This window comes from Heloderma suspectum, chromosome 3, assembly GCF_057233095.1.
Source record: "Heloderma suspectum isolate Gila_16-S chromosome 3, 16-S_ref, whole genome shotgun sequence".
Classification (NCBI taxonomy): Eukaryota; Metazoa; Chordata; class Lepidosauria; order Squamata; family Helodermatidae; genus Heloderma; species Heloderma suspectum.
Genome location: NC_139460.1, coordinates 283,837,258 through 283,851,426, shown reverse-complemented (window position 1 = coordinate 283,851,426; position 14,169 = coordinate 283,837,258). Strand labels below are relative to the sequence as shown.

The window sequence follows — 14,169 nt, the reverse complement described above, 5'->3', positions numbered from 1 at the left end:
TTATTTAGAACATTGTACCGTGTCTTTTGATTTCACAAGCAGCTTCCAGCATTATAATAAAATGTATGGGATCCTAGTCTTGCAAATGTACATTGACATGGCCTTTCGACTGAAATGTGGAAAATTATGCAGCTCATGGAGGACCATATTTGTCAATTCAAACTTGTTCACAAGGGCATAGCTGGTTCACATGCTGTTTGTATTCAGGGTTATTGTCTTTCTTTTTTTACTGTTCACAGATGCACAATGTGCAGGAATACATTCCCTACAAAGAGAATCATGTAAAGTGAAATCATGCAAGGACATCCGATCTGCTTTCTAAAGACACAGCAATCATCCCTTCTATGATGGATATAGGCACCTTGACTCAAGAACAGTCCAAATATTCAACTTTAAAGAGGAGGCCATGTTCCAGCTCTCCTAACTCTAGAGATGTTAAGGGTTTGTCAAACTGTTCATGTGACTATGACTATGAGAAAAGGTAAAACCACACTTATTGGATGGAAATGCCACCTAAGCACGGCTTGAACGTTATGAGATTCAGTAAGTATAATTCTTGAAGTATAATTCATGTTCTCCTGTATCTTCTGGAGGGCATTCTGCATGTTCAGGTTAGCCCTTCCCTCTGGATGGAGGCAGAGTCCAATGGCATTTGATCCATTCCAGGGGGAAGGGACACCCTGCCAGGTGTCAGTGCAACAGGATCTTAGTCGGGCTCCATCAGGCTTGTTTAGTAATTAAAAACAAACGAACAGATTAAAAAAAAAATATTTGGCTTTCCTCCTATTACCCACCCAACACATCTTAGCCAGGGAAGGGAGAGGGAGACATGAAAGACATGACGACTTCACAGTGAAGCTGCCCCCCTTCCTCCCGCTCAGGAGAGTCTTGGGCAGTCAGCAGCACTTGTGGACTCCAGCTACTTTAACCAGGTAGGTGCAGCACCGCAGTGGGCCTCAGCAGCACCCAACATTTCACGCAACTTGGAAAGAGAGATTTTTGGTTGCGGCCATCCCGGTTTGCTAACATGCCTCACACCTCCATTATCGTGCACCCCACCCCTTTACCAGAGAACCCAGGGATGCAAGCGGACACTTTTTGAGCCATTTTTCTCTGCTGCTTCCACTTCAGCCTTCCTCTACCCAGGGTTCAGGTGCGGCCTGTTGTCAATGCAGAAGGCAGCAGAGATAGCACAGCCCTCCTCCAAGCCAACTTCGCAGGTGTCTAAGGAAGCAATATACTGCTCTAGGGACAGATCCAGCCACAAAAAAGCAAGAGAGGGCAACGGTCTCCTTCCTGAAGCCCCTCTTCCACAAGCTCTTCTTGTGGGTCGATTTCCCCTGTTTCCTCCAGAGCCCAGTTGGGTAGTGTCCTTGGTACAGAACCAAGGGGGTGAAAGAGGGGGGTAGGTCACCTGGTCCTGAAGGTGCCATGTCTGCCAAAGCTCCTCCTTCCTCTCACATGATATGGATGAGGTGTCTGAGGGATGAGAGAGTGGAGAAGAGGGGAATTAATGCAGACGACTGAGAGACAACTTCAACTACTCAGGAACACTTTTTTCCCTTAGACCTCTTTCCTGCCATAAAGACCAAAGCTACCCACACTTTGCAGCATAATTGTTGTGCTCTGCCTTTCTCTGGTGAGGCTGACTCAGTTCCTAAGGGAGCTAAAATGGTTGTTCTTCGGGGGCTTCCCAAGCCCCTTCTGTGCCCTTTCCTGATTTTATGGACAGGGTGTAAAAGACCAATACCATTAAGAGCAAGGGTTCTCAGCATGTAGTTGGTAAGGTTTATAATCTTGAGGAATTTGTCATGGAGAGCCTTAAAGTCCCAATTGTAGCTGCTCCTGTGACTGCTTTGTCTTCCTCTGTGGTTATTCCTTCTGAGGGAAAGAAGGGTCCAAAGGATCCCTGTGACAAAAGAGTCAAGATGACTCTGCAAGGAAGGTTTCAGTAATCTGCTACAACATTCAGGGCCTCACTGAATAATTCCACCTTTGCTAGGGCCATATACATGTGGCTGGAGGAGTTAACTACTACAGAGGCTGCCTCCAAGCCCGTTAAGGACGGCCTCTGAAAGATAGCTCTGGCTGCTGCCCTTATGGCTGATTCATCATTGGACAAAGTTCAGCTTGAGTCCTGTTCAATGACTGCCAACGTTGTGGCCAGGAAGAATGTGTGGTTAAGCTCCTGGGAGGTTCCCAGGCGCATCTCGTGTGCTCTTCTTGTACTGGATCAAAATGTTTTGATAAGTCCCTTGATTGGGTTCTAGTAGAGACAAGAGATAAGTAGGAGTCACTGCCTACTTCTAAGAAGAAAGAATGAACAGGCCTTCAGATCTTTGTCATTTACACAGAAACCCCAATCTTTGGGGAGCTATAGGCCCAAGTGGGTTCATACCAAGGGCTTTGGAAAAAGGTCTGGTGTAGCTGGGACAAGTTTCTTGACTCCTTCCACTTTTATTAAGGGACCTAAGAAACTCTCTTGCTCTTGACACCTGTTTCAGATCTTTGACAATGGGGGGCCATCTTCCCCAAATCACTCAGATCTGGTCACATACTTCTTCCGATGCTTTAGTTGAGAGTGTTTCCCTTGGATATGCCCTCGAATTCTGCCTAAGGCCACAGGGGAAGTTCATTCCTTTGACCAGATCCAGCAATCCCATCAAACACCTAAACCTAAGCATGGCTTGAACATGGCCATGCTATGAGCCATCCAGCACCTGGTAGACATTGGGGCCATAGAAGTGGTGCTACTGGCTCAGAGAGGCTCTCAGATCTACACCATGCTTTTTCTCAGTGCCAAAGAAGAATGGAGATATAAGAGCCATTTTGGATTTGAAGTAGCACAACAAATTTCTCCTTCAGAAGTACTTCCGGATGGAGACTCCATTGTGGCAACCATTCTAGAGCAGGACTTCCTGTTTTTGGTGGCCATTTCCAAGGCACATCTGCATGTTCCATCAGACCCACGCCCCAGAGGTTCATGTATGATGGTCAACATTTCCAATACAGACCCTTGCAGTTTGGATTAATGTCAGCTCTGAGAATGTTCACCGAAGTTCTGGTGGCACTTGTGGCTCACTTGAGTATGTAGGGAATCTGGCTGTAGCCATATCTGGATGATATCCTGACCTGGTCTTCATCCAGGAAGCAAAGGGAGAGGGATGTTCAGACCACGCTAAAGTGTGTGTCTGCTCACAGATTCACGGTGAACATGGAACACTCGGGTGTGATTTCAGAGATGAAGTGGTTCCAGATGTTCTGGATCATGTAGACAGGAGGAAATCATCAGTGCCATCCAGGCAGTGAACAATGTGGAGGGGGTAGACCTGCTCTCCTTGGCTCACCTCTTCAGTCTCCTGGTTTCCTGCCAGGACTTGGTGGCTTGGTCCCGACTTCAAACCAGAGGTCTGATGAAGCTGCGGGACAAGAACGCCATCAGGTTGTAGAGTTGGATTAGTCTTTCTCGAAGGCTGTGAGTGAAATAGAAGTAGTGGCTTACAGCCAGATGACTGAGCCAGGGGATCAGCTGTCAGTTGCTCCTCGTACCATCATCATCACAGATGGCAGTTTGGTGGGTTGGGGTGCTCACTTGGGGGACCAGACAGCACAGGAGAGCATCAACCTCCAAGACTTGAGAGCCATCAAGTTGTCCTTGTACTACTTCAGAGACAGTGGCAGAGGGCAGGGTGTCTACTACCCCTCCCAAATCTTTTTTTTTTAAATAAAACCTCTCTGACATGCTGCACACTATTTTTTTCTAGCTCAGTGCCTGCTGTTCTGCAGGGCCTGGAAGGAACTCCTGGTTCTAAAGATCTCCCCATTTTTACCCACACATCAATCCTGCCATGCAGGCTATACTAACATGTAGTGAATGGCCCAGATCATCCAGTAAGAAATGGGAAGCAGTCGCTGGTCCTCTTCATGCAGCAGAATGTCCTGGGCCAGTACTGGCTCCATATGTGTGTGCCCTGCTTGAGTGTTATGTCAGAATGAGGCAGTGACTCAGTCTATGTCTCTTTCGTGTGTGTGTGTGTGTGTGTGTGAGAGAGAGAGAGAGAGAGAGAGAGACAGTGAGTGCTTCAATGTGTGTTTATATTTTCTGTGTCTGTGTGCTGTAAAAGGGAAAGCTTGTGTTTGTATTTGGGTTCTCTACCATGGAAGAGATATTAGCCTTTTTGCTTCCAGGAAAGCACTGAAAATGATTTCCACTAAAATATGTAGTAGTGTTTTTGCATTATTGTACAGTGTTGACTGTGTGTGAACAAATGTTATGTGTGAGTTCAGTACTGGGGGCATAGCAGGGGGCCTCACTAGAGATGGCTACCACAGGACCCATCACGGCCTTGATCTGGCCCTGGCTTGTGGCTCTGGGGATATCATCATTTTAAAAAGGACATTCTAAAGGAACAATTACAAACAATTCCAACAAGAAAAAAGGCAGAAGACAACAGAAGAAGCCAATGTGGCTTCACAAAAAGCGTAGAGATGACCTGAAAACAAAAAAGGACACATATAGAAGGAAGGCCAAGATACAACGGAAGAGTACAGGAAGGTAGCACAGAATGGTAGGGATGGTGTCAGGAAGGCTAAAGCTGAGAATGAGCTGAGGTTAGCAAGGAATGCTAAAAGCAACAAGAAGGCTTTCTTCAGATACGTGCACAGTAAAAGACAGAGGAAATAAATGGTGGTTCAGCTATTAAATAAGGATGGCAAAATTATAAGAGATGACAAAGAAAAGACAGAAGTGTTCAATTCCTACTTGGGCTCAGTCTTCTCCTGAAAGAGGGTCTATGATGAAGTACATGCTGAAGGGGCAGGATTGCAGCTTAAGATCGATAGGCATATGGTCAAGGAACACCTAATTACTTTGTTGTAGTTGTTCAGTCGTTAAGTCGTGTTCGACTCTTCGTGACCCCATGGACCATCGCATGCCAGGCCTTCCTGTCCTCCACTCTCGCCCGGAGCGTGCTCAAGTTCATATTCATTGCATCGGTGATGCTATCTAGCCATCTCATCCTCTGCCATCCCCTTCTCCCTTTGCCTTCAATCTTTCCCAGCATCAGGGTCTTTTTTCCAGTGAGTTTTCTCTTCGCATTAGGTGGCCAAAATATGTGAGCTTCAGCTTCAGTATCTGTCCTTCCAATGAATGAGCAGTCAGGGTTGATTTCCTTTAGGATTGACTGATTTGACCTCCTTGCAGTCCAGGGGACTCGTAAGAGTCTTCTCCAGCACCACAGATCGAAAGCATCAATTCTTCGGCCCTCAGCTTTCCTTATAGTCCAGCTGTCACAGCCATACGTTGCTACTGGGAAAACCATAGCTTTGATTATACGGACCTTTGTTGGCAAGGCGACGTTTCTGCTTCTTACTATGCTGTCTTGGTGTGCCATAGCTTTCCTCCCAAGGAGCAAGCGTCTTTTAATTTCATGGCTATAGTCACCATCTGCGGTGATCCTGGAGCCCAAGAAAATAAAATCTGTCACAGCTTCCATTTCTTCCCCTCCTATATGCCAGGAAGTGATGGGGCCAGATGCCATGATCTTCGTTTTTTTAATGTTGAGTTTCAAACCAGCTTTTGCACTCTCCACTTTCACTCTCAACAAGAGGCTCTTGAGATCCTCTTTGCTTTCTGCCATTAGGGTGGTATCGTCTGCATATCTGAGGTTGTTGATAATTCTCCCGGCAATCTTAATGCGACCTGTGATTCATCCAGCCCGGCGTTTCTCATGATGTACTCTGCATATAGGTTAAATAAGCAGGGCGACAACATGCAGCCTTGTCGTACTCCTTTCAATGAGTTCAAATCTCCAGGGCCAGATGAACTGCATCCTAGAGTAATAAAGGAACTGGCAGAAGAACTCTCAGAGCCACTGTCTATTCTCTGAGAAATCCTGGAGGATGGGTGAAGTGCTAGATGACTGGAGGACGGCTAATGTTGTCCCTATCTTCAAAAAGGGTAAAAACGAGGAACCAGTCAGGCTGACATCTATCCCTAGGAAAATTCTGGAGCAGATGATAAAGCAATCAATCTGTAAGCACCTTGAAAACAATGCAGTGCTTACTTGAAGCCAACATGGATTTGTCAAGAACAAATCCTGCCAGACTAATCTGATCTCATTATTTGATCAGGTAACCTCCCTTGTGGACTATGGGAATGCTGTGCACATAATATACCTCAACTTCAGCAAAGCTTTCGACAAAGTGCCCCATGATATCCTGAGGAGCAAACTAGTTCAAAGTGGGCTAGATGAAACAACTATCAGGTAGATCCAAGGTTGGCTACAGAATCAAACTCAAAGAGTGCTTATCAGTGGGATCTTCTCCAACCGGGGAGAGGTAATGAGCGGGGTATCGCAGGGCTCAGTGAACTTCAACATTTTTATTCATGACTTGGAGGAGGAGGTGCAGGGAATGCTGATCAAATCTGCAGATGACACAAAATTGGGCGGGATAGCTAATACTTTGGAAGACAGAAACAAAATTCAAAGTGATCTGGATAGACTGGAGCGCTGGGCAGAAAACAACACAATGACATTTAATAGGAATAAATACCAAGTTCTGCACCTGGGAAAAAGAAACCAAATGCACAGTTACAAGATGGGGGAGACTTGGCTCAACAATACTTACAAGCAAGAAGGATCTTGGAATTGTTGTAGATCATAAGCTGAATATGTGCCAACAATGTGATGTGGTTGCAAAAAAGGCAAATACTATTTTGGGCTGCGTTAATATAAATATAGCTTCCAAATCCCGTGAAGTACTAGTTCCCCTCTACTCAGCACTGGTTAGGCCTCATCTGGAGTACTGTGTGCAGTTCTGGGCACCACACTTTAAGAAGGATGCAGACAAACTGGAAAACGTTCAGAGGAGGACAACAAAGATGATCAGGGGACTGGAAACAAAGCCCTATGAGGAGAGACTGAAAGAACTGGGCATATTTAGCTTTGAGAAGAGAAGACTGAGGGGAAATATGATTGCACTCTTCAAGTACTTGAAAGGTTGTCACAGAGAGGAAAGCCAGGGTCTCTTCTCAATCATCCCGGAGTGTAGGACACAGGATAATGGGCTCAAGTTACAGGAAGCCAGATTCCGGCTGAACATCAGGACAAACTTCCTGGCTGTTAGGGCAATACGACAATAGAACCAATTACTTAGGGAGGTGGTGGGCTCTCCCACACTGGAGGCATTCAAGATGAAGCTGGTCAGCCATCTGTCGGGGATACTTTGACTTGGATTCCTGCATTGAGCAGGGGGTTGGACTCAATGGTCTTATAGGCCCCTCCCAACCCTATTTTTCTATGATTCTATATCATAATTAGGAAAGGCAGCATTGTGAATGGCTGTGTGAATTCTCTCTCCCTCAGCCCCGCTGAATAAAGTCACACGATTCTCTGTGGAATGGGAATTGTTGCTGGAACAGGAGAATGTGGATCCAAAGGAGTGCTTTTGTATGGCTGTGTGATTTTCCCACCCCCTCCTTTGCATGTACTATCTTAAAGTTTATGTGCCTCAGTTTTCTCTTTCTGTGGTATGGGTTGCTAGCTGTTGGGATTCAAAAGACTGCTTTGCCCACTTGGCTCCATCTCTGCTGACTTCCACCCCACCAGCCTCAGTGGGCACCAGCTACCAGTGTTCAGGGATCAGAGAGCCCACCACCATGTGTTGGTTCAAGCTGACAATGTGTCAGCAAGGCACAAAGTTTGGGGAAACTCAACAGGAAAGCCACTGAGATCTTGTTGTGGACCAAACTGCACCTTCTGTCTGTCTCTGCAGTGCATTTGGCAGCAACAAACAACACCATTGCAGAACACTTTAAGACTCTGAACAGAAATTATACCTTCAGATGTTTTTTCCAAATAGTTCAACTCTTCAGTCTTCCATCAGTAGATCTCTTTGCTGCTCAGGTACCCATAAAGCATCCTTGTCAGGCAGCGGTCCATACAGACACTTTCCTTTGCTCATAGCCTCTGGCCACCTATATGTGTTTTCTCATCTCTTTCTGTATGTGTCCTCTTCAGACTGCCATGCTTAAGAATGTTTTTCGGGTGGCTCTTACTTCAGCCAGGCAGGTATCTTTATGTAGATCCTCAGTTGTGTACTTTTCACAAAGGTAAGTTGATGTTGAGGACTGATCTTTCTTTCTTACCCAAGGTTAATTCAGTGTTTCTTTGGGCCCAGGTTACCTTACCTTCTTTTTGTCGAAAGATTATTTACCCTCAAGAGAAAGCCTGGAATAAGTTAGGTGTCAGAAGGGCGTTCTGTTTCTAACTTGATAGAACAGCTTCAATTAGGAAAACAGAAGCTTTTTATTTTTATTTTAGAGATCGTTCTTAGGGAAAGAAGGTTTTGATTTCAACTATCTCCAGATGGTTGAGAGAGTGTATTGTCCTAGCTTAGCAGTCTCTGGAGAAGGTGCCTCTGTGAGGAATCACCATCTTAGGGGAGTAGCAACTACAGCCACTTTCTGAGGTCAACCCACTTTGGAGAAGATTTATAGGGCAGTGTCAGGGTGGACACTGAGCCCATAGAATCCCAGAGTAGTTCTGATTCTGAGGAAGAGGAGTCGCTCCTGGGAGAGGAGCGCGCTCCTCTTTCCTAGGGCCAACAGCTGATGGAGATTCCTCCCACCAGCATTCCTAGCTTAGATAGCAGTCCTGGGAGTGACAGAGCGCGGGAAGCAGACTTGATGGACGCGTGACGTCGACGTAGAGAGCAGCGCCAAATGGAGGGCGCAGAAAGGAGGCGTAGTGCCCGGTTGGTGAGCAAACAACGGCTGCGCCCAGAGGATCCAAGGGAAAAGGGGAGGGACTCTCCCTAGTCCTTAAGTTCAGGGGTCTGCCAGTAATTCCCTTTCAAACGGGGACCAACTGTTCCAACATAGGGCATAGGTACTCTGCTGCTCATATCTAGTTGCTAACAGTAGAGTTGTTAAGTTGTAAAAGAAGAATAAAGCTTTGAAAAGAATCCATTTGTCTGTGTCTGGACTTGGCTACTGGATTAGACTGAGAGAGGCCTCCAAGGAGCCCTTGACAGGCAGTCACATGGGGTTCTTTGCATACTTTTGCTATGCCCTATAAAATTGATGTTTTCTCCTCTGCAGATATTGCAGAAAGGTGCCACAGAAAGATCACATTGGTTAAGGAGTTTTCGCACTGTAAGACCCACCCTACAGTGGGACTGCTTTTGTGTAACCCGAACATGCAGAATGCCCTCCAGAAGATACAGGAGAAAGGGAACTTTTTTTACTGTGAATTCCTGTTCTTGGTATCTACTGGAGGGCATTCCACCCACCCTCTTGTATACGCATGTGACCCTCTCTTAGGGATTCTGCCTTCGCTGTACATCTGGGGAGGTAGGCAGGTCTTCTTGGGTTAGTTCCACCCTATCCAGTTGTTTGTTTTCAGATTACTGGTTTCTAGGTTTGATTTTCTCTGATAGTTATGTGTTGGAGAAGTTATGTTATTTTTCAAGATTTGTGGAGTGTAGGGGTCAAGGGGTTGCTCTAGATTTGCCAGTTCCAGTCTGGGAAGGCAGGGTGGCCCCTCCCCTTAGGATCAAATGCTACATGCTGTGCAAAGGGAGGGGTTAACCCGAACATGCAAAATGCTCTCCAGAAGATGCCGAGAGCAGGAATTCACAGAAAGAAGCTTCCCTTTCAATTCAAAATTGCACTGAACTGCAAGTTCTTGATAAGTATCAGGCTCATCATTCTGTACCTGCACATGCTTTCATGACCATCTTCAGGGGTCCCATGGTGTACATTAGTCCAATAAGAATACCTGCCAGATGCCCGGCAAAAGAAGTCCTGAAAAGAAAGCAATCCTTTGTGAGATGTTGTATTGCTCCTGATTAGATACATTCTGTACTGTCATTATCCCAAAGTACACCAATTAGTAATAGTTTGCAGCCTTTGTTCCACTTGATGCATTTTAAATTGTAAAGAGTTTAATATAACCAAAGAACAACATGTATTTCAATGTCCAAAAAAATTGAGAAATAATGATCTAAAAGAACACTGTAGTATTTAGGGATTATTTATGATCCAATAGGGCTCCTGACTTATTAACTTACACAGTCAAATCCAGAGACTGGATTCACTCTCCAAATACTGATATAGAGAAACCATAAGAAAAAAGACAGGGAAAAGGTGAATGCAACCTTTTATCTATTTATAAGGACCTCCAGACCCACTTATGCACTTATTGACTACTGTCTCAAAATTTCCACCTCACAGAGAAAACTGAAATTTGATACACATGCAGACAAAGACATTTTATACAAACAAATGCTAACTAGACATAAGATTAACTCTAATCAATTAAAAGTTAAAAAACAATAGTAAGGAAGAACGTTATTGGAAAAAATCCTTTGGGATTTCAAGCTGATTATTCCTTAATTTAAGTTCAAATAGATTTCTAGAAAAAGATGCACATACTGAGGTAAGAGCATCCCAGGGACTAGTATCATGTAGTTTCCATGGCATCTGAAGTCCAAACTAAGTACACAGGTATCCTGAAAATTGGAAAATTATGGATCTTAGGGTCCCTGGTCCACTACTGTTTCAGCTTTCCACACACCAGTCAGGAAGGAACTGGGGCCTCACAAAAGTGCAAGAGTGTATGGTTTGGTCAGGGACAAATGGGAAAGTGTGCTCCTTCCTGCACACCCACCACTTCCACCTTTACTCAACAACCTATAATTGGCCTGTTCAGTAGAAAGGCAATAAAATAATGATGGTTCACACATAACAACAGCCCCTGGGTTAAACAACCATGGGCTGTGGTGTTCAAGCAGGAAACAGTGAGTGTGCTGCCTTCTGGCCCTTCTACTTTTAATCAACAACCTACAATCAGCCCATTCATAGGTTGTTGAGCATGATGTGCAAACCTGGAGTGCTGACTTGTTTAGGGGCTAAACAACCCAGCGGTTAACCCATGGTTTTCTGTAGGGTTAACTGCTGGATTGTTTAGCTCCTAAACAACCCAGGACTCCAGGTTCACACGACATGCTCAACAACCTATGAATGGGCCAACTGTAGGTTGTTGATTAAAAGTGGAAGGGGCAGGCATGCAGTTAGAGAGAAAATCTACCAATCTTCGAGACAAGAAAAAACCAAAGTTAACTTGCATGTTAAGGTTTATTTGGAAATAAACTCATGGTAGATTCAGCTAATTGCACTTTTTATGTTCTGTACTGCTAAACTAAAACCTTAGAAAGTAGATGGTGCAGTAATAGAGATCAGACGGCATTTGAATGCAAATGAGCGCAAATTAAACAAAAAAACCCTGTTGATTTAAAGCTCTACTGTACAAAAACCTTCATTGTTTCTTTCTATTAGCAAGTGTTCCTCTTTCTAGTTATTTTGTAATAAATCTGAAGCACTGAATAAGAATTTATCAGCCAAGTTTGACTAAAAGTAAAGCTGAAGAAACTGGTTCTCTGTTTAGCATCATGTGGATGAACTTTCCTTCACTCACAACAAAGAGTTTGGAAAGGAGGAGCCCTACAAGGCACCAAGAAAACACCCATTTCATGCAAAAGATCATGCATCTCTAAAAAATAATTAAGCCATTCCAGTACTTGAATATTCAAGTGAAGAAACTATTTCCAGAACAACCCTTGCTAAAAGGACAATATCATACTATAGAAAAATGATACTAACTGCATTCCTTACTTTATTCAAGTGGTAACTGCTGTTACCACTTGATATTCTGAATACATGAGACTTTTATCAGCAGTTGTCATGGAATCAGCCATTGTGGATTATTGCATCTTATCCTATTACCCAACAATGACAGACATTGTTCTTTGTACAATTTCTATCCTGGGGCAGGTCACAATTCTCAAACAAATTAAGGTGACTCTAATCAGTAAAACTTCCAGATCAAATTAAAAACCCAGAAACACTTTAAGTGTGGCTTAACCCTGGCTGTGACAGCCGGGCCTAGGAAATAGGTAGAAAATTAAGCCAAATCTTCAAGAGGTGGTGGTGGTAGAAGAAGCTTGAAGGTAGCCACCAAGAATACCTTTCTGTTGTTGTCGTATGGACTGAGATACTCCTGACAGAAGGGCTTTTGTGATCAGTCTTAGAGATTGCAGCAGAGTATGATGGCCTCTCAGCTATGCAAGGTCCAAGCTGTTTAGAGTTTTATATATTAAACCTCACCTGCAAGAGCATACTCTGAACACTGATATCCCTCCCAGCAACACCCCCCCCCCATAGTATTTCTAAATATCTGTGGGATGAGCTCTGTCAGGAGAGAGAGGGGGGAATATTACCCTGTTGATTATCCTGGCCCTCTTAGTGGTTTTTGATACCATCAACCATAGCATCCTTCTGGACTGGGTGTTGGCAGCACTGCTCTTCCACTCAGGCCTGAACAGCCACTTCCAGAAGGTGGTGTTGGGTGATTTTGGCTTGATTCCATAGAATCTATGCTCTTTGTGTTTTTGTTGCATTTAAACTATATTTTAACAATATATGAATTTTTATTTTTACTGGGTTTTAAAAAACATTTTTATTGTTTTACCTTGTATGACACCCAAAGAATTTTTGTTGTGAGACAATTTATAAATTAAATAAATAATACTGTAATAGTTTTAAGTATATTTTGTAAAATTATTATTTTGATATTGTTCAGATTGGAACTAAAAGTTTAAAAAACAAGTGAGGAAGTAACTATAAAGATGTGCAGGGGAATATCAAAAGCCAGGTTAGTAAGAGCAGTAGCAGAGTAGCTTATCACCCATAAACTAAGATTCTAGCTCCTATTTATTAGGTTTATAAAATGCACCCTCTGCCAACTAGGCACTCGCGGCGATGTACAATAAAAACGTTAAAACTTCACATAAAACCAAAATACACAGCAACAACAACAAAAACACAGTAAAATTTGAGAGTGACCTTAAAACTGAAGAGCGACAAAACATTATACAATGTTAAAAGCCTGATCAGACGGAACAGTCTTTACTGCTTGTCTAAAACAAAATAAGGAAGGAGCCAATCTCACTTCTTTTAGAAGGGAGTTCCATAATCAGGTAATGCTACTGAAAAGGCCCTCTCACAAGTACCCACCAATCTAGTCTCTCTAGATTGGGGGGGTGAAGGTGAAGGTGTCCCCAACCAGTCGTGTCCGACTCTAGGGTGCGGTGCTCATCCCCGTTTCTAAGCCGAAGAGCCAGCACTGTCCGAAGACGCTTCCGTGGTCATGTGGCCGGCATGACTGAACACCGAGGTGCACGGAACGCTGTTACCTTTCCCGCCAAGGCGGTACCTATTTATCTACTTGCAATTTCTTGCTTTCGAACTGCTAGGTTGGCAGAAGCTGGGCCTGAAGACGGGAGCTCGCTCCGTCATGCAGCACTCGGGTCTCGAACTGCTGACCTGCCGACCTTCCAGTCTGCAGCTCAGCATCTTAACCACTAAGCCACCGTGGCCGCAGATTGGGGGGGGGGGGCAGATATAACAGGCCCTCTGAGGATTATTGTAAATAATGGGCAGGCCCAGATGGAAGGAAACAATCCTTCAGATATCTTGTTCTCAAACAGTTTAGGGCTTTGGGGGTCAAAACCAGCACCTTGAATTGTGCCCAGTATTCCAACCCTGATGTAACGTGGTCTCCAAAAGTGCAGCTGCCACATCTGGCACTAGCTATAGTTTCTGAACACATTTGAAGGGCACCTCTTCATGGAGCATGATACAATAATCTAAACAAGAGGCAATTATGGCATGAATTACTGTGGCCAGATCTTCCTTCCCTGACAAAGAGTGTAGCTGGCGAATGTGGCAAAGGCACTTCTGGTTACCACCACTTCACCTGATCTTCCAGGAGCAGTGTTGAATCCCTGAAAGAGTGATCTTTCAGTTGAAACGGTATCAGCCCATTGATGACACCCAACCTCTAAACTTTGAATGACCTCCCCTAGTGGCTTCATGTAGATGCTAAAGTGCACAGGAGACAAAATAAGTGTCCTGAGGAACCCCACAGAACTAAGTCCAAGGTGCGAACTAATAGTCCCCCAGTACCACATTCTGGGAACACTCAGCCAAACAGAACCACCATAAAATAGTGCCCCCAAGTCTTGTATCCGCCAGACGTCCCAGGAGGATACCGTGGTCAATGGTATCAAATGCCACCGGGAGGTCCAGTAGAACCAACAAGGCAG

At 44.5% G+C, this 14,169-nt stretch overlaps 1 protein-coding gene across 7 annotated transcripts in view; it reads right to left on the bottom strand.

The window, feature by feature from the left end:
- Positions 1-14,169, bottom strand: part of RHBDD1 (rhomboid domain containing 1) — a 41,719-nt gene that overhangs the window by 16,332 nt on the left and 11,218 nt on the right. For 4 of the 7 annotated variants that reach the window (XM_084847138.1, XM_084847137.1, XM_084847135.1 and 1 more), the window contains one exon: positions 9,720-9,808. In XM_084847138.1, the coding sequence (XP_084703264.1) occupies positions 9,720-9,808 (89 nt within the window). Of the gene's footprint in view, positions 1-1,414; positions 1,480-9,719; positions 9,809-14,169 lie in introns of all 7 variants that reach the window. The other 3 variants (XR_014789584.1, XR_014789583.1, XM_084847136.1) reach the window with 1 other exon arrangement.